The sequence below is a fragment of the Phyllostomus discolor genome, chromosome 13 (genome assembly GCF_004126475.2).
Source record: "Phyllostomus discolor isolate MPI-MPIP mPhyDis1 chromosome 13, mPhyDis1.pri.v3, whole genome shotgun sequence".
NCBI classification, from domain to species: domain Eukaryota; kingdom Metazoa; phylum Chordata; class Mammalia; order Chiroptera; family Phyllostomidae; genus Phyllostomus; species Phyllostomus discolor.
Window position 1 is genome coordinate 63121745 of NC_040915.2, and position 18233 is coordinate 63139977.

The 18233-nt window shown below is 38.7% G+C and overlaps 1 protein-coding gene across 1 annotated transcript; it reads right to left on the minus strand.

Moving 5' to 3' along the window:
• Positions 1–16846: 16846 nt before the first annotated feature.
• LOC114509938 (olfactory receptor 8B12-like) lies at positions 16847–17891 on the minus strand. Its single transcript, XM_028528544.2, has one exon. It carries the CDS (start codon positions 17879–17881, stop codon positions 16946–16948), a length of 936 nt encoding a protein of 311 aa, XP_028384345.1. The 5' UTR covers positions 17882–17891; the 3' UTR covers positions 16847–16945.
• Positions 17892–18233: the final 342 nt, after the last annotated feature.

The following is an 18233-nucleotide window of genomic DNA, read 5'->3' on the forward strand; positions in this document are numbered from 1 at the left end:
CCACTTTGCTGAGTGTTTTTATCATAAATGGGAGTTGGATTTTATCAAAATCCTTTTTAGCATCTATTGATCTGATCATGTGATTTTTGTCCTTCATTTTTTTAATGTGGAGTAACAAATTATTGATTTGTGAGCATTGTACCATCCTTGCATCCCTGGGATGAATCCCACTTGACAAGGTGTATGATCTTTCTAATGTATTTCTGCGTCTGGATATGCAGTGTATTGTTGAGGATTTAAGCATCTATGTTCATCAGCGATACTGGTCTGTAGTTTTGTTTCTTTGATGAGTCTTTACCTGGTTTTGGAATTAGAATGACACTGGCCTTGTAAAAAGAGTTTGGGAGTTTTCCTTCATCTTGAATTTTTTGGAATAGTTTGAGGAGATGGCAGTTGGTTCTTTCTTAAATATTTGGTAGAATTCAACTGTGAAGCCCTCTGGTCCAGGGATTTGTATGTTGGGAGTTTTTTGATTACAGATTCAATTTCACTAGTTGTTATCAGTCTATTCAGGCTTTCTGCTTCTTCTTGATTCAGTTTTGGAAGATTGTATGTCTCAAGAAATTTCTCCATTTCACTCAGGTTGTTCAATTTCTTGGCATGTAGTTGTTCATAGTAATTTCTTACAATCCTTTGTATTTCTGTGGTGTCAGTTGTAACTTCTCCTGTTTCATTTCTGATTTTATTTATTTGGGTCCTCTCTCTTTTTCATGACGGGTCTGGTTAAAAGCTTGTCAATTTTGTATACGTTTTCAAAGAACCAGTTCCTGGATTTCCTAATCTTTTGAATTGTTCTTTTAGTCTGTGTGTCATGTAATTCTGCCCTGTCATTGATTATTTCCTTCCCTCTCTTTGGTCTGGCCTTTGTTGTTGTTCCTGTTGTTCTTGTAGATGCAGGTTAGGTTGTTTATTTGAGATTTTTCCATCTTCTTTATGTAAAACATTAACTGATTTTTCAATATGAAGTCAACCTTATGTTCCTAGGATCAAACTCTACTTCAAAATTATATAAAACTATTTTTGTGTTATGTTGGATTTTTTTGGCCAGTTTTTTCAGGGGTTTTTTTGCATGTAATTTCATGAAGGATATTGGTATCTACATATTTTTTCTAGTAATGTTTTCATCCGATTTAGGTTATCAGAGGCAATACAATTTCCCCTGAAGAGCCAAGATTTCAGTCACCTATAATCTCATCACCAGACTTATTGCTATACCCAGGCAACCCACTAGTGCTGGTGAGAACCCACCATCAGGCTGCTATGAGACTGAGAGATTGGAACCCAAAGGTGACCTTTGTACACGTGTTTTCCCAGTGGCTCCTTCTCCATGCCTAGACTCACTGGGCCTGCAGTCAAGGCAAGACCTGACACTTACAAAGTCCTCTGTACCTCAAAAAGCCCCTTCACACACACCATGTGCCAATCAATCCTCACAAAGCATTAAGATTGTATCTTGTTTTTCATTTTAAAGATAATAAAGTTGAAGTATGTATGAGTCACCAAATGTCACACAGTAAAAAATGCAATTTTTAACAAAGTTGAACAGCTCACGTAGTAAGAAATGCATAGAACCTAATCAACAGAAGAAAACAGCAAGCAAAATATAACCGGAGACATTGAAATTAAGAACAATCTGACAGTAACCAGACGGGAGGTGGAAGGAATTAAGGAGGAAACAGGGAAGTGTTTTCAGTAACACCTATAAAAGACACATGGACAAAACCAACGGGGCATGGAAGCAAGGAAAGGAGGGAGATTTGGCTGGGGTGGTGGCAGGTGGTACGGAGTAAAAACAGACAACTGTAATTGGACACAATAAAACAATTTTTTTTGAAAAGGAAGACATTCCTATATACAAAAAAAAAGAAAGAAAAGAAATGCATTTTATGGCAGTCTTTTGTCTTCCATTTTCAAAGTTCATGATCTTTCCTCTACCAATTCATGCATTTTTCAACATTTCTAGAGGGTTCTGGGGTCTCAAACACTATTGGAAAAATGTGATTAAAATATTTTGGCAAAAGACATGTGGCAGGGAGCAAAATTTAATGCCAAAAGAGGAGAAGTTTGAGGACATAAATCGGGAATGAAAGTTGAATCTGCCACAAACATAAACACCTCACTAGGGTAATTGTCCCAGTCAAGTTTTGGATCTCCAGCGCCATTCACACAACAAAATTAAGGCCTCTGATGCATGTAAGCAAACTCATACTACACTCAACACCAAGTAAATGGGCAGCCTCACAGCACTCCCTCCCACCTCATCCCCAGGCTCCCCCTGCACACACCTCATTAATGAGAGGGCAGTATAAAGCACAGTTTTCTCCCTATTACTCCCAATCCAGCCCACCCTCCCAACCCTCCCCACTTCCCTCCCATTACCACCCTCCCCCTGGTTTTGTCCATGTGTCCTTTAAATTTGATCTTGTAAACCCTTCCCATTCTCTGCTGAAATTCCCTCTTCTCTCCCCTCTGGTCACTGTCAGCCTGTCGTCTATTTCAGTGTCTTTGACTATATTTTGCTTGTTTCTTTGTTTTGTTCTTCAGGTTCCTGTTAAAGGTGAGATCATATGGTGTTTGTCTTTCACTGCCTGGCTTGTTTCGCTTAGCATAGTGCTTTCCTGCTCCATCCATGCTGCATAGAATTTCCATTGTGTAAATGGGCCATAGTTTCTTGATCCATTCATTTACTGATGGGCATCTAGGTTGCTTCCAGCATCTAGCTATTGTAAATTGTGCTGCTATGAACATTGGGATGCATAGGTTCTTTTGGATTGGTGTTTTAATATTCTTAGGATAGAGTCCCAGGAGTGGAATTCCTGGGTCAAAAGGCAGATCCTTTTTTTTGTTTTCTGAGGAATTTCCATACTGCTTTCCATAGTGGTTGTACCAGTCTGCAGTCCCACCAGCAGTGCACTAGGGACCCCTTTTCCACAACCTCTCCAACACTTGTTGTTTGTTGCTTTATTTATGATGGCCATTCTGACTGGTGTGAAGTGGTGTCTCACTGTGTTTTTAATTTGCATCTCTCTGATAGCTAGTGATATTGAACATCATTTCATGTGTCTCTGGATTTTCTGTATGTCCTCCTTGGAGAAGTGTCTGTTCAAGTCCTTTGCCCACTTTTTCATTGGATTCCTTGTCTTCTTAGAGTGGAGTTGTGTAAGTTCTTTACATATTTTGGAGATTAAACCCTTGTCTGAGGTATCATTGGCAAATATGTTTCCCCATACAGTTGGTTCTCTTTTAATTTTCATACTGTTTTCTTTTTTTTTCTTTTCTTTTTTTTTTATTTCAATCATTGTTCAAGTACAGTTTTCTCCCCCCTACTCCCGTTCCAGCCCATCCACCCAACCCTCCCCCCTTCCCCCCATTACCCCCCTCCCCTAGTTTTTGTCCATGTGTCCTCCAAATTTGTTCCTGTAATCCCTACCCATTCCCCCCTGAAATTCCCTCTTCTCTCCCCTCTGGCCACTGTCAGACTATCCCCTATTTCAGTGTCTTTGGTTATATTTTGCTAGTTTTTTGTTTTGTTTTGTTTTGTTGTTTAGATTCCTGTTAAAGGTGATATCATGTGGTATTTGTCTTTCACTGCCTGGCTTGTTTCACTTAGCATAATGCTTTCCAGCTCCATCCACGCTGTTGCAAAGGGTAAGAGCTCCTTCTTTCCTTCTGCTGCATAGAATTCCATTGTGTAAATGTACCATAGTTTTTTGATCCATTCATTTACTGATGGGCATCTAGGTTGCTTCCAGCACCTAGCTATTGTAAATTGTGCTGCTATGAACATCGGGGTGCAAAGGTTCTTTTGTATTGGTGTTTTAGTGTTCTTAGGATAGAGTCCCAGCAATGGAATTGCTGGGTCAAAAGGCAGATCCATTTTTAGTTTTCTGAGGAAGTTCCAAACTGCTTTCCATAATGGTTGTACCAGTCTGCAGTCCCACCAACAGTGCACTAGGGACCCCGTTTCTCCACATCCTCTCCAACACTTGTTATTTGTTGCTTTGTTTATGATGGCCATTCTGACTGGTGTGAAGTGGTATCTCATTGTGGTTTTAATTTGCATCTCTCTGATGGCTAGCGATATTGAACATCGCTTCATGTGTCTTTGGATTTTCTGTATGTCCTCCTTGGAGAATTGTCTGTTCAAGTCCTTTGCCCATTTTTTAATTGGGTTACTTGTCTTCTTAGAGTGGAGTCGCGTAAGTTCTTTATATATTTTGGAGATTAAACCCTTGTCTGAGGTATCATTAGCAAATATGTTTTTCCATACAGTTGGTTCTCTTTTTATTTTGATACTGTTTTCCTTAGCTGTGCAAAAGCTTTTAATTTTGATGAGATCCCATTTGTTTATTCTTTCCTTTATGTCCCTTGCTCTAGGAGACAAGTCAGTAAAAAAGTTTCTGCGTGAAATATCTGAGATTTTCCTACCTACGTTCTCTTCTAGGACTTTAATGGTGTCACGCTTTATATTTAAGTCTTTTATCCACCTTGAATCTATTTTTGTATAAGGTGTAAGTTGGTGCTCGAGTTTCATTTTTTTGCACGTAGCTGTCCAGTTCTCCCAACACCATTTGTTGAAGAGGCTATTTTTATTCCATTTTATGTTGCTGCTTCCTTTGTCAAATATTAATTGACCGTAGAGGCTTGGGTTTATTTCTGGGCTCTCTGTTCTGTTCCATTGGTCCATGTGCCTGTTTTTATGCCAGTACCAGGCTGTTTTGATTACAGTGGCCTTGTAGTATAGTTTAGTGTCAGGTATCGTGATTCCTCCTACTTTACTCTTCTTTCTCAAAATTGCAGCAGCTATTTGGGGTAGTTTATGGTTCCATATAAACTGTTGAAGTGTTTGTTCTATGTCTGTGAAATATACCATTGGTACTTTAATAGGTATTGCATTGAATGTGTAAATTGCTTTTGGTAGTATGGACATTTTAATGATATTAATTCTTCCAATCCATGAACACGGTATATGTTTCCATTTGTTTGTGTCTTCCTTGATTTCTCTCCTCAGTGTTATGTAGTTTTCTGAATACAGGTCTTTTACCTCTTTGGTTAGGTTTATTCCTAGGTATTTTATTTTCCTTTTTGCTATTTCAAATGGGATTTTTTTCTTGATTTCTGCTTCTGCTGTTTCATTGTTGGTGTACAGAAATGCCTTTGATTTCTGGATATTGACTTTGTATCCCGCTGTTTTACCAAATTCATTTATTAGGTCAAGCAGTTTTTTGGTGAAGTCTATAGGATTTTCTATGTATGCTATCATGTCATCTGCAAACAGTGACAGTTTTGTTTCCTCCTTTCCGATTTGGATTCCTTTTACTTCTTTTTCTTGTCTGATTGCTGTGGCTAGAACTTCCAGTACTATATTGAATAGAAGTGGTGAAAGTGGACAGCCTTGTCTTGTTCCTGTTCTTAGTGGAAAAGATTTTAATTTTTGCCCATTGAGTATAATGTTGGCTGTAGGTTTCTCATATATGGCCTTTATTATGTTGAGGAATGCTCCCTCTATTCCCACTTTACTGAGTGTTTTTATCATAAATGGGTGCTGTACCTTATCAAATGCTTTTTCTGCATCTATTGATATGATCATGTGGTTTTTGTCTTTGCTTTTGTTTATGTGATGTATTACATTTACTGATTTGCGTATATTGTACCATCCTTGCATACCTGGAATGAATCCAACTTGGTCATGGTGTATGATCTTCTTAATGTACTGTTGGATGCGGTTTGCCAGTATCTTGTTGAGGATTTTAGCGTCAATGTTCATCAGCGATATTGGCCTGTAGTTTTCTTTCTTTGTCGTGTCTTTAACTGGTTTTGGAATTAAGATGATGTTGGCCTCATAAAAAGAGTTTGGTAGTCTTCCATCTTTTTGGATTTTTTGAAATAGTCTGTGAAGGATAGGTGTTAGTTCTTCCTTAAATGCTTTGTAGAATTCTCCTGTGAAACCATCTGGTCCAGGGCTTTTGTGTGTTGGGAGTTTTTGGATTACTGCTTCCATTTCTTTTGCTGTTATTGGTTTGTTCAGGCTTTCTGCTTCCATTTTATTGAGTTTTGGAAGGTTATATTTTTCTAGAAATTTGTCCATTTCATCTAGGTTTTCAAATTTCTTGGCATACAGCTCTTTGTAGTAATTTATTACAATCCTTTGTATTTCTGTGGTATCTGTTGTAATCTCTCTTCTTTCATTTCTGATTGTGTTTATTTGGGTTTTCTCTCTTTTTTTCTTGATGAGTCTGCTTAAAGGCTTGTCGATTTTGTTTATCTTTTCAAAGAACCAACTCTTGGATTCATTGATCTTTAGAATTGTGCTTTTAGTCTCTATGTCATTTAATTCTGCTCTGATCTTGGTTATCTCCTTCCTTCTGCTTGCTCTGGGCTGTCTTTGTTGTTGTTCCTCGAGTTCTTGTAGACGTAGGGTTAGGTTGTTTGTTTGAAATGTTTCTAACTTTTTTAGGTGGGCCTGTATTGCTATGATCTTCCCTCTCAGGGCTGCCTTGGCTGTGTCCCATAAGTTTTGGGTTGTTGTGAGTTCGTTTTCATTTGTTTCCAAAAACCGTTCGATTTCTTCCCTAATATCATTCTTGACCCATTCATTGTTTAATAGCATGCTGTTTAATCTCCATGAATTTGAGTGTTTTGGGTTTTTTTCCTTGTGGTTGGTTTCTAGTTTCAGTCCCTTGTGATCTGAGAAATTGCTTGGTATGATTTCAATTTTTTTGAAATTGTTGAGGCTTGTTTTGTGTCCTATCATGTGGTCAATCTTTGAAAATGTTCCATGTACATTTGAAAAAAATGTGTATTTAGCTTCTTTGGGATGGAGGGTTCTGTAAATATCAGTAAAGCCCAGTTCATCTAGGGTATTGTTTAATGCCATAATATCTTTGTTGATGTTTTGTTTGGAAGATCTGTCCACTTTTGATAGAGGGGTGTTAAAATCCCCCACAATAATTGTGTTGCTGTCCATATCTTTCTTGAAGTCCTCTAAGATTTTCTTTATGTATTTAGGTGCTCCTATGTTGGGTGCATATATATTTACTATATTTATGTCTTCTTGGTGAATTCTTCCCTTGAGTATTATGAAATGACCTTCTGGGTCTCTCTTTATGGATCTTCTTTGGAAGTCTATTTTGTCAGATATGAGTATTGCTACCCCGGCTTTTTTTTCCTGTCCATTTGCTTGGAAAATTTGTTTCCAGCCCTTCACTTTCAACCTGTGCAGATCTTTTATCCTGAGGTGGGTCTCTTGTAGACAGCATATGTGTGGGTCATGTTTTCTTATCCAATCAGCTATTCTATGTCTTTTGATTGGAGCGTTTAGTCCATTTACGTTTAAGGTTATTATTGATAGGTACTTATTCATTGCCTTTTATGTATGTGTGATCCTCTCTCACTCTCTCTTTTCCTTTCTTTCCTTAAAGCAGTCCCTTCAGCATCTCTTGCAGAGCTGGTTTAGTGGAGGTGTATTCTTTTAGACTTCTTTTGTCTGAGAAGCTTCTTATTTGGCCTTCTATCTTAATTGAGAGCCTTGCTGGGTAAAGTAGTCGTGGTTGCAGGCCTCTGGTTCTCATTACTTGGATTATTTCTTGCCATTCTCTTCTGGCTTGGAGTGTTTCCATTGAGAAGTCAGCTGTTAGCCTTATTGGGGCCCCCTTGTATGTTACTTCCTTCTTCTCCCTTCCTGCCTTTAAGATTCTCTCTTTGTCTTGAAATTTTGCCATTTTAATTATGATGTGTCTTGAGGTGGGCCTCCTTGGGTTCCTCTTGATTGGGACTCTCTGTGTTTCCTGTATTTGTGTGACTTTTTGTCTCATCAAATTAGGGAAGTTTTCCATCATCACGTGTTCAACTAGGTTTTCTATCCCTTGTTCTTCTTCTTCTCCTTCTGGTATCCCTATTATACGGATATTATTACGTTTCATATTGTCTTACATTTCTCGTAATCCCTCTTCATTCTTTCTGAGCCTCTTTTCCCTTTCTTGCTCTTTCTGGGTGTTTTCTTCTATTTTGTCCTCTAGCTCGCTGATTCGATCTTCTGCTTCATCGATCCTGCTTTTCATTCCTTCTACTGTGTTCTTCATTTCAGAGATTGTATTCTTCATTTCCTCTTGGCCCTTGTTGAGAGTTTCTATTTCCTTTTTTATGCTGATGTAGTTTTCATTGAGTTCATTGTAGCTTCCCTGTAGTTTCTCGTAGCTCATTGTGAGCTCATTGAGCTTCCTGACAATCATTGCTTTGAATTCAATATCTGATAGTTGAATTGCCTCTGTTTCATTTAGCATTCTTTTTGAGGCTTCCTCCTTTCCTTTCATTTGGGGGGTATTTCTTTGTTTTCCCATTGTTTGTGAGACTCTTCTTGTTCACCTCAGCTTCTTATATTGATCTGTTCTGGCTCCCTGGGTTTATGATGTGAACTTCTTTAGTAGAGTAGCAGTGAGTTTCAGTGGTGCTGTTTCCTTGACCCCCCAAGCTCGCTGGTCTTGGGCTGTTGTCTAAGTTGGCTTTGTGTTTGCCTTTGGGTTTTGATTGTTGTTGAGTCTTTCTTTGGTGGTTCCTTCCCGCCAGCTGGTTAAATGTGGGTCACTCTGTCCACCACCTTCTGTATTTTGTTGTGCTGGTGAGGGCAGGTTGTGTTGAGGCTGGTTCTTCTGTGTGTACAAGGTTTAAAGAAATCTTGTTCAGTTGTTTGTATTGGGTACTGTCTCTACTGTTTAGTTGTATTTCCAGATAAGTCCTGGATTGAGGTTTGTGTGGTTACTACTCCCTCCTTCACCTTCTTCTGCTGTTATCTGTTAGTGGTTCCTTAGTTGTTGGGTTTCCTCTTCCAGTGGGTATCCTGGTGTTCACCTCCTCCACCTATTCTTTTTTGTCATCAGATGGAGGGGAAGGCAAAATGGTTTAAGACAGCAACCGAGAATTCTATGCTATTTACAGTAGTAGCAAGTAGGGAAGATATAGGAGATCCTTTCACTATGTATAGTGTTAACCGTGGTCTTCCACCCAGCTAGCTGATTTTTAGAAAGGATGGAAAGAAGATAATACTCTTGTTGGGGGAGGAAGGATTGTGAGTTGGATCTATAAAGCAGAGAGGTTGTGGGCGGTCAGATTCTGGGGTAAGGTGAGAGTAAAGGATAGTAAATAGGTGTAGTGTGTGAGAGAATAGAGTTAACCACTACAGTAATAGAGTTCAGGAAACTTTGAAATGGGCTAAGATCTGGGGGGGGGGGGTGTTGTGAAGTAATTACAATTGCATGGAACAGCAGTTATTTACAATAATATTATGGCAACATTCATATGGCAGAGTCTATGAAATCTAGGTAATAAGGATAGGGAGTACAGAACATTGAGTAGTATGCTGATAGGACACAGGTGAGTTAATGGACAGTAGATTAGTAATACGGTACAGAAAGAGATATCAGGGGAAAGCTGTCAGGTCATACAATAAAACCAGCCAAGCAAAGCGGGCTATACAAAAATAAGAGGGATATAAAAATATTGTTAAAAAAAAAGATGTAGGAACACTGGAAAAATAATAATAATACAAATATGCAATAACTTGCAGGTTCTCTGTAATAGCAGAGTGACATTTATCTCACTGCCCCAGCTGTTGTGATGCCCCTTCTTTGGGTTCAACTTTGGTCTTTTCACCGATCCAGGATTTTGTCTCACTTGTAGGTATTTAGGAAAAAATTTAAAAAAGAAAAAAATAGAAAAGGCAGACAAAGGCAGGAAGAAGAGATAAAATTGGAGGACAGGAAGGAGGAAGGAATAAAACAAGAAATCAGGTAAGAGAGGAAAAAGAAATCAAAAGAGAATAAAAACAATAAAACTTAAAAAATTAAAAATTGTTAAAAAAAATAGAATCAAATTAAAAAGTCTCTTGATTTCAAAGTGGCCAAACCGGTTTTTCTGCTCTTGCTGCTTGAGGCAGGCTGAAGGATGACTTGTTTGGCTTTTCTTCCTAGGCCCGTGGGGTTCGCACTGGCTCTGCAGCCCATCCGCCGCCTGCGCGCTCACAGCTGGGGAGCAGACAGGCCAGAGCCACTGATCACTTCAGGAGAATTCCCCAAACAGTGTCTGTGTCCATTCACTCCTTCCTCTTGGGAAATTCCTCCCGATCGAGCCCGCCACTCTCCACAGTGGCCCGGCTTCTCTCACCGCCAAAGCTCCAGCCAGAATGGTGACCCTGGGAGTCCAGGTCCGCAGCGCGACTTGGCTCTGGTGTTCACCGCCTCCAAAGCTGCTCGCCACCTGGAGTGTTTGCCAGCACCTGGATTCCTCCTAGAGCCGCCCAGACCTTGCTCGGCTGGGGAGGGAGCAGTTGACCTGGCTCTCTCCCACTAGCCCTATGGTAAACCCAGCCGCGGCCCCCGGGCCTGGGGCTGCAGCCCCGGGACCACACGCCTGTCCTGGGAGCCTACCTTGATGCAGCACTCCCCCTAGGATCCGTTCTTTGTTCTTTCGGTTCTGCCACAATCCTTGGTCCTCTGTTTTCAAAAATGCTGAAATATGTTGGTTGCTTGCCTTTCTACTCCAAAGATTGGTCAGGACTCTCTCCCCTGAGCAGAGGAAAGCCAAATCTGCTACTTCCTACTCCGACGCCATCTTAGATCCCTTCATACTGTTTTCTTTAGCTGTGCAGAAGCTTTTAATTTTGATGAGGTCCCATTTGTTTATTCTTTCCTTTATGTCCCTTGCTCTAGGGGACAAGTCAGTAAAAAAGTTTCTGCATGAAATACCTGAGATTTTCTTACCTATGTTCTCCTCTAGGACTTTAATGGTGTCACGTTTTATATTTAAATCTTTTATCCACCTTGAATTTATTTTTGTATATGGTGTAAGTTGGTGCTCCAGTTTCAGTTTTTTGCACGTAGCTGTCCAGTTTTCCCAACACCATTTGTTGAAGAGGCTATATTTACTCCATTTTATGTTGCTGCCTCCTTTGTCAAATATTAATTGACCATAGAGACTTGGGCTTATTTCTGGGCTCTCTGTTCTGTTCCATTGGTCTATGTGCCTGTTTTTATGCCAGTACCAGGCTGTTTTTATTATAGTGGCCTTGTAGTATAGTTTAGTGTTGGGTATTGTGATCCCTCCTACTTCACTCTTCTTTCTCAAAATTTCAGCAGCTATTTGAGGTCGTTTATAATTCCATATACATTTTTGAAGTGTTTGCTCTATGTCTGCGAAATATGCCATTGGTACTTTAACAGGAATTGCATTGAATGTATAAATTGCCTTGGGTAGTATGGACATTTTGATGATATTAATTCTTCCAATCCATGAACATGGTATATGTTTCCATTTGTTTGTGTCTTCCTTGATTTCTTTCCTGAGTGTTATGTAGTTTTCTAAATACAGGTCTTTTATCTCTTTGGTTAGGTTTATTCCTAGATATTTTATTTTTCTTTTTGCTATTTCAAATGGTATTTTTTCTTGATTTCTGCTTCTGCTGTTTCATTGTTGGTGTACAAAAATGCCTTTGATTTCTGGATTATATATATTTTTAACCATCTTCAAGAAGTATCTGTCATTCCCTATTCAGATAAGTATTTTAAAAACATATAAAGATGTTGAACGCTGACAACTTCTTTTCATCTTCTTTGGAATTTGTTCCCTCAAACTTTTCTCATCTTTCTTAGATCTTTAATCACTCCACCTCTACAGACTCTTCTGCCTCTAAACATATGCAAGTCTCCTTTTACCCTTAAAAATTCCCTTTGCTATTCCCTCCCCCTTTTATGTCCAAAATGAAGAAGAGTGACCAGTGCTTTCTTCTTCATATTCATAGTCTCGTGGCTATTTTGGTATGTTATTTATGCAATTTTTGCCCATGTCTCCCTTTCTACTCCAGTGTTGGACTGTAACACCCCTATTCAGATGCACTTATATTTCAAAATCTGACCAACCCATGCCAACGAGACTTCGCATCTGATTTTCAAGGCATCCTAGAACCTGAGGTTCATCTCCTGTGTATGTGACTCAATTGCTGTCCTGAAATCTAGGCATCAGGCCACCAGGTGGAAGCAGTCACTCTGTTTGGCCCAAATTTGAAGGTGTCAATACAAAAGAACCCTTGCACCCCAATTTCATAGCAGCACAATTTACAATAGCTAGATGCTGGAAGCAACCTAGATGCCCATCAGTAAATGAATGGATCAAAAAACTATGGTCCATTTACACAATGGAATTCTATGCAGCAGAAGGAAAGAAGGAGCTCTTACCCTTTGCAACAGCATGGATGGAGCTAGAAAGCACTATGCTAAGCGAAACAAGCCAGGCAGTGAAAGACAAACACCATATGATCTCACCTTTAACAGGAACCTGAAGAACAAAACAAAGAAACAAGCAAAATATAGTCAAAGACACTGAAATAGAGGACAGGCTAACAGTGTCCAGAGGGGAGAGAAGAGGGAATTTCAGCAGAGAATGGGAAGGGCTTACAGGTTCAAATTTAAAGGACACATGGACAAAACTAGAGGGAGGGTGGTAATGGGAGGGAAGTGGGGAGGGTTGGGAGGGTGGAGTGGATTGGGAGTAAAAGGGATAAAACTGAACTTGAACAATGATTAAAATAAAATTTATATATTTATAAAATCCATAGCAACATCAGCAGTATAATTAGGAAACTCTAGAGGCATTCTTAATTATTTCTACCAAAACCAGGATGACTATAGTCTTAAGTATTATTTAACAATGCATTAAAGGAAGTGTTAGAAAGTGCTATAATACACACAAATGGAATAAGAGGTATGCCAATTAGAGGGAAAGAGGTAAGATTATCTTTAATTATAAAATATTTTATTACATATTTGGAAAACCTGAAAGAATTCATGGAAAGAATTCTACAAATAATAATTACTTTACAAAGTATAAAATTAGGATAGAATTCAATAGAATTCATACATACAAATAAATAATAATCAGAAGATATAATGAAAGATAAAATTCTTGTTACAGTTGCAAAGGTAAAATAAAATTCCCATGCATAAATGTAAAAAATGTGAAAACAATAGAGGAGGAAAATTATAAAACACTCCTAAGAGATATTGAAGTTTGCCCCACAGAAAGTGGGAAGACATACCACACTTCATGATTGGAAATCTCGAGATCCAGAGAAGTCTCCTGGAATCACAAATTACAGGAAAATATGCAACTTATACCTCAAGCAGAAAGTTATTATACCCAATATGCAGTCCTCCTAAAAGTTGAGAAGGTCAAACTCCAGCAGAAACATGAGAAAAGAGACAGTCCATAAAAGAAGTACTAACACCAACAGTCATTAAATACAGGAAACCATCTCCCATATTTCTTAAAATTAAAGAAATGCAAATTATAATAATACATAAACACTACTTCTCATCCATCTGGATGGAAATTTAAAAAATTCTGACAATACACCATGCTGAAGAGAGTGTAAGAAAGTAGGGACTCCCATTTATTGCTAAGGGGGAATATAAATGTCAAATTCCACCCCCCTGCACTCCCCAACACCACACCCCCCACTCTGCCCACAAATCCAGAGTCAATACAAGCCCATTCAAGATCACAGAAGGTACAGTTATAGGAATTTACAAGCTGATTCTAGAATTCATATAGAAACTCACAGGTCCTAAAGTAGCCAAGACAACTTTGAAAGAGGTGAATGAAAATCAAGGACTTATACTAACTGATTTCAAAAATTATTATAAAGCTACAGTAATCAAAACTGTATGGTATTGGCATCAAGATAGACAAATAGATGAAAACAAACACACACAAATAGGATCAACTGATTTTTAACACAGGTAAAAGAACAATCACTGGGCATTTATGTGCAAATATACACACACCCCAAAACCCCACTTTGATCCATATGCAAAAAATTAACTCATAAAATTTTCACATTGTTTTTCTGGCTCCAGCAAAAACAATGAATAATTTCTTAAATGGGACATAGCACTAGCTATGAAAGGCAAAGTTGATAAATCAAACTTCATTACAATAAAAAATATTGGCTATCAAAAGATATCATTCAGAGTAAGTAAGGCATAGTCTGGGAAGACAGACAGGGGGAGGAAGATGACTGCATATGTATGCATGTATTATCCACAGATACATATATATTATCTATAGGTGAACACAAACATGTATGTATGTGTGTGTGTGTGTATATATATATATATATATATATATATGACTTATGTGCACTTTAAAATTCCTTCAATACAATAGGAAAACAACTACCCTATGTTTTAATGAGCAAAAGACATGAATAATTGCTTCAGAGAAGATGTCCAAACAGCCAGTAAATATGTAAAAAGGTGTCCAACATCATTACTTATCAGGGAAAAAGGTTAAACAAAAAGGCATTCCACTGTCCATACCAGAATAAAAATACATCTTTGCATATGGGATACAACAGAGATAAAATAAAAATACCAAGGATTAACAAGGATGTAGAACAATGGGAATCCTCAAACATTGTTGATAGCAATGCAAATTGAATCAAACATTAGGAAACAGTTTGGCAGTGATGTTTATAAAAGCTGCACATAAGCCTACTCTATTATCCAACGGATCCACATATAAGCATAATCCAAAAGAAATGTTTGCTTATCCAATCAAAATACACATTCAAACAGTTTTTAAAGTCTTTATCAATGACAGGCAAAAACTTGAAACTACCTAACTTTATTAATAGACTAAATAATTGTATATTCACATGATGGAATACTACACAGCAATATAACAATCTACCCATATATAGTGCAATATAGATGTACATGACAGGCTTTATGATGAAGAAAAGAAGCCAGAAACAATTGAGTACCTGTTTATATGAAGTTCAAATACAGACAACACTCTACAATGATAAAACTGAGAACAGTGGATAGCTGTGGGGGATGGGGTGCAGGGCAGGTTGTCTTTATTGGAAACATGCAAGAGGAAACTTTCTAAAGTGGATGAAAATGTTGTACATCTTGATCTAGGTTGTGGTTAGATATTCATGTGCAAACATTTAATGAGCTAAAAACAAAGTTAAGATTTGTGCGCTTTGCTATATGAAAGTTAGGGCACAACATTTTCAAAAGGACGTTTCTGTATTCTTTCATGACCTACATTGAATAGCATATTCAATACACAACCCCAACTCCTAAATTTTAGGTTCCCTAACTTCAGGCACCCACAGGGTCCAGGAAAAAAAACAAAATACCCCTTTGATTACATAAAAATCTTTTATTACAAAATAATAAGCATGTAACTATGTAACACAACAATACCACACTCCAGCACACCATATGACACTTTAGGTGAAATGTTCAAATTGCTGTCCACCTCTTGTGAGACACTCACGTACCCTACCAACCACACTCAATGGTGCTATCTCTGCTTCACCCTGTATTTCATCTCATCTCAATCCTGCCTTCAGAAGCTTATTCTTTCCTTTTTGGCAGCATTGAACAGAATCAAAAGGCAGAACAAACTCAACAGCTCTTCCAATTTCTCCTACATCCTAATGGAATGGACTTGCCTAAGGAACAGCCAGGTAAGTCAAAATATTTCCCCCAGCACTTCATTGGTCATTGCTTCGCTGAGAAATTTTACCAATAATAGTGAGTTTAGACAATAATTGTTGTTTTGATTTTTAATATAAAGCTCTATTTCCCATTTCATAATATGGTGGCTTTATGAACTTATCTGAGCTCACCATTTCTTACCAATATGCCTCTGTTATTAGAACATTGAGGCTACCTGCAATGCCTGACAATTCCATAGTAATTGCCTCTCCTAATAAGCAGCAGCTTGGTACTGCCTGGCAGGTGAACATGGACGCAGGGCCAGCTGGCACTCTCTTTCATCCTCTAGATCAGTGTCATGCAATGGAAATATAATGCAAGCCACCTATAAATTCTAAACTTTCTAGTTGGTACCTTAAAATAAACAGATAGATTTATTTTAATGACATATTTTGTTTAATAGAATATATCCATAAAGTTATCATTTCAACATGTAATCAAGTAAGAAAGCATCCAGGAGATTATTTTCCATATTCTTCAAAGATTTGGTGTGCATATCACACTTACTTTGCCCACTTACAGTATGTCTCAATTTGGATGTCCACATTTCAGTTGCTCAATACCACACATGGCTAGCCACTACCAGTTCAGATAGCACAGTTCCCAACGACCTTGGACCACAACCAGGTAACCCTTGCAATGAGACTCCAAATTCTGTCTCAGCCTTGAAATAATATTATGCCTCCACTCAACATCTTTCTACCCTATAAACTTCCATTTCTCTCCCCTGGAAGTCCTAATTCACTAACCCACGTCCATGGTGCTCCACTCACCAACTTGTTGTTCACCATACTTGCCTTCTGAGAAACCTAACACACGGCCCATTGACACACTAAAAAATTCATTACACACTGATCTTGTCATTTTGCCCAGACCATCTCAAAAAATTTTTTCACCTCCTATTCTATATCAAAATATGATGGATTAAAATTATTTTGTGCAAGTATATGAAATTATTGTTAATCCATTTTTAATTTAGATGTACTGGGTCAACTAACATGTGAAATGACATCTTCCAAGAAAGAGATGAGGCAAGAAAACATGGTATAAAGGGAAATAAACTGAATTGAGATTCAAGCAGGGATTTCAGTCCCAGCTCTGCCACCAGGTAGTTTCATATTTTCAGACTAGATGGAATGATTCTGAAGCCCCACTCAACACTGTGTAGTATATAATTGCAGATACTAATTTCATAAAGAAAGATGGAAGGGTTGGGGTAATGATGAGAGAGAATAAATCCACTTGGGAAAGAGAGTTACAATTTCCTTTCAATATAGAATCCAAAAGCACGAAGTTTGAATTCATTATTGATGATGATGATGATAAAATAATAACGGCACTCTAACTTAAAAATTCTGATCCCTTTTCTCAATTTCCAATTTTTTTCAAGAGAAAGTTATTCTGCCCAAGGTTTTCTTCATGGCTAATTTGACATCCTTGTTCCTCAGGCTGTAGATTAGTGGGTTCAGCATGGGTACCACAACAGTATAGAACAGACTACACACTTTCCCCTGGTCAAGGGGTACAGCAGAAGGTGGCTTAAGGTATGCAAAAATTCCTGAACCAAAGAAGAGACAAACTGCAATTATGTGAGAACTGCAGGTACTAAAGGCTTTGGATCTGCCCTCAGTAGAACTAATGTGGAAAATGCTGGAAAGAATGAAGCCATAAGAGAGAAAAATGGCCACAATGGGCACCCCAATGTCAATGCCCACAACAGCAAAGACCACCAGATTATTCATGTAAGAGCTATTGCAGGAGAGTTCAAGGAGGGGAAGGATGTCACACATATAATGATTGACAAGGTTGTCTGCACAAAAGGTCAGAAACAGTATATTACCTGTATGAGCTAAAGCTGCCAAAGCCCCCATCCCATAGACACCCAGCAAAAGAAATAGACACACCTGAGGAGACATGGAGACCATGTACAACAGTGGTTTACAGATGGCCACATAGCGGTCATATGCCATTGCTGACAGGATGAAGCATTCAGAAACAACAAAGAAACCGAAGAAAAAGAACTGAGTCATACACCCTGTGTAGGAGATGATGTTCTTCTTTGAGACAAAACTCATCAGCATTTTGGGGATGATGGTAGAGGAGTAACTGAAGTCAATGAAGGACAAGTTGAAGAGGAAAAAGTACATGGGGGTGTGCAGGTGAGAGTTCAGCCCAATCAGTGTCATCAAGCCCATGTTCCCTAGCACAGTGACCATGTAGAAGCCCAGAAACAGGAAGAAGAGGGGGAGCTGGAGTCCTGGCTGGTTTGTTAAACCTGCGAGGATAAACTCTGTCACAGAGGAGGTGTTATCTGCAGCCATCCTCCTCTGGAAGGGTCTGAGAAGGTCTGGAAGGGAAACAGAACAGAATTGCTCACACAGAGAGAGGAAAACAACCCATTCTTGAGAGTGGTGTTTGAACAGGGAGGTGTGGGACTTAGAGCTGAGATGGCATCTCCTTGTTCCCCCATCTCTGTTTTTATGGTCTCCACATGGCTTCGACCATCCTAGTAAGTCTTGGTGTATGAAACTTGCCTCCAGAGTAAGGTTTCATCCAACTGAGGAGAAAGTCCACAAAGCTCAGCTGGGATGCCCCTGCAACCTTGCAGTGACTCTCCTCTGGTACTGCCTGCCCACTATAGCCCTGGACCAAGTTTTGTGTGACCTGGACCCT

Excerpts from the sequence above, each read along its gene's own strand:
- LOC114509938 (XM_028528544.2), bottom strand. The coding sequence starts at position 17,881 with ATGGCTGCAGATAACACCTCCTCTGTGACAGAGTTTATCCTCGCAGGT.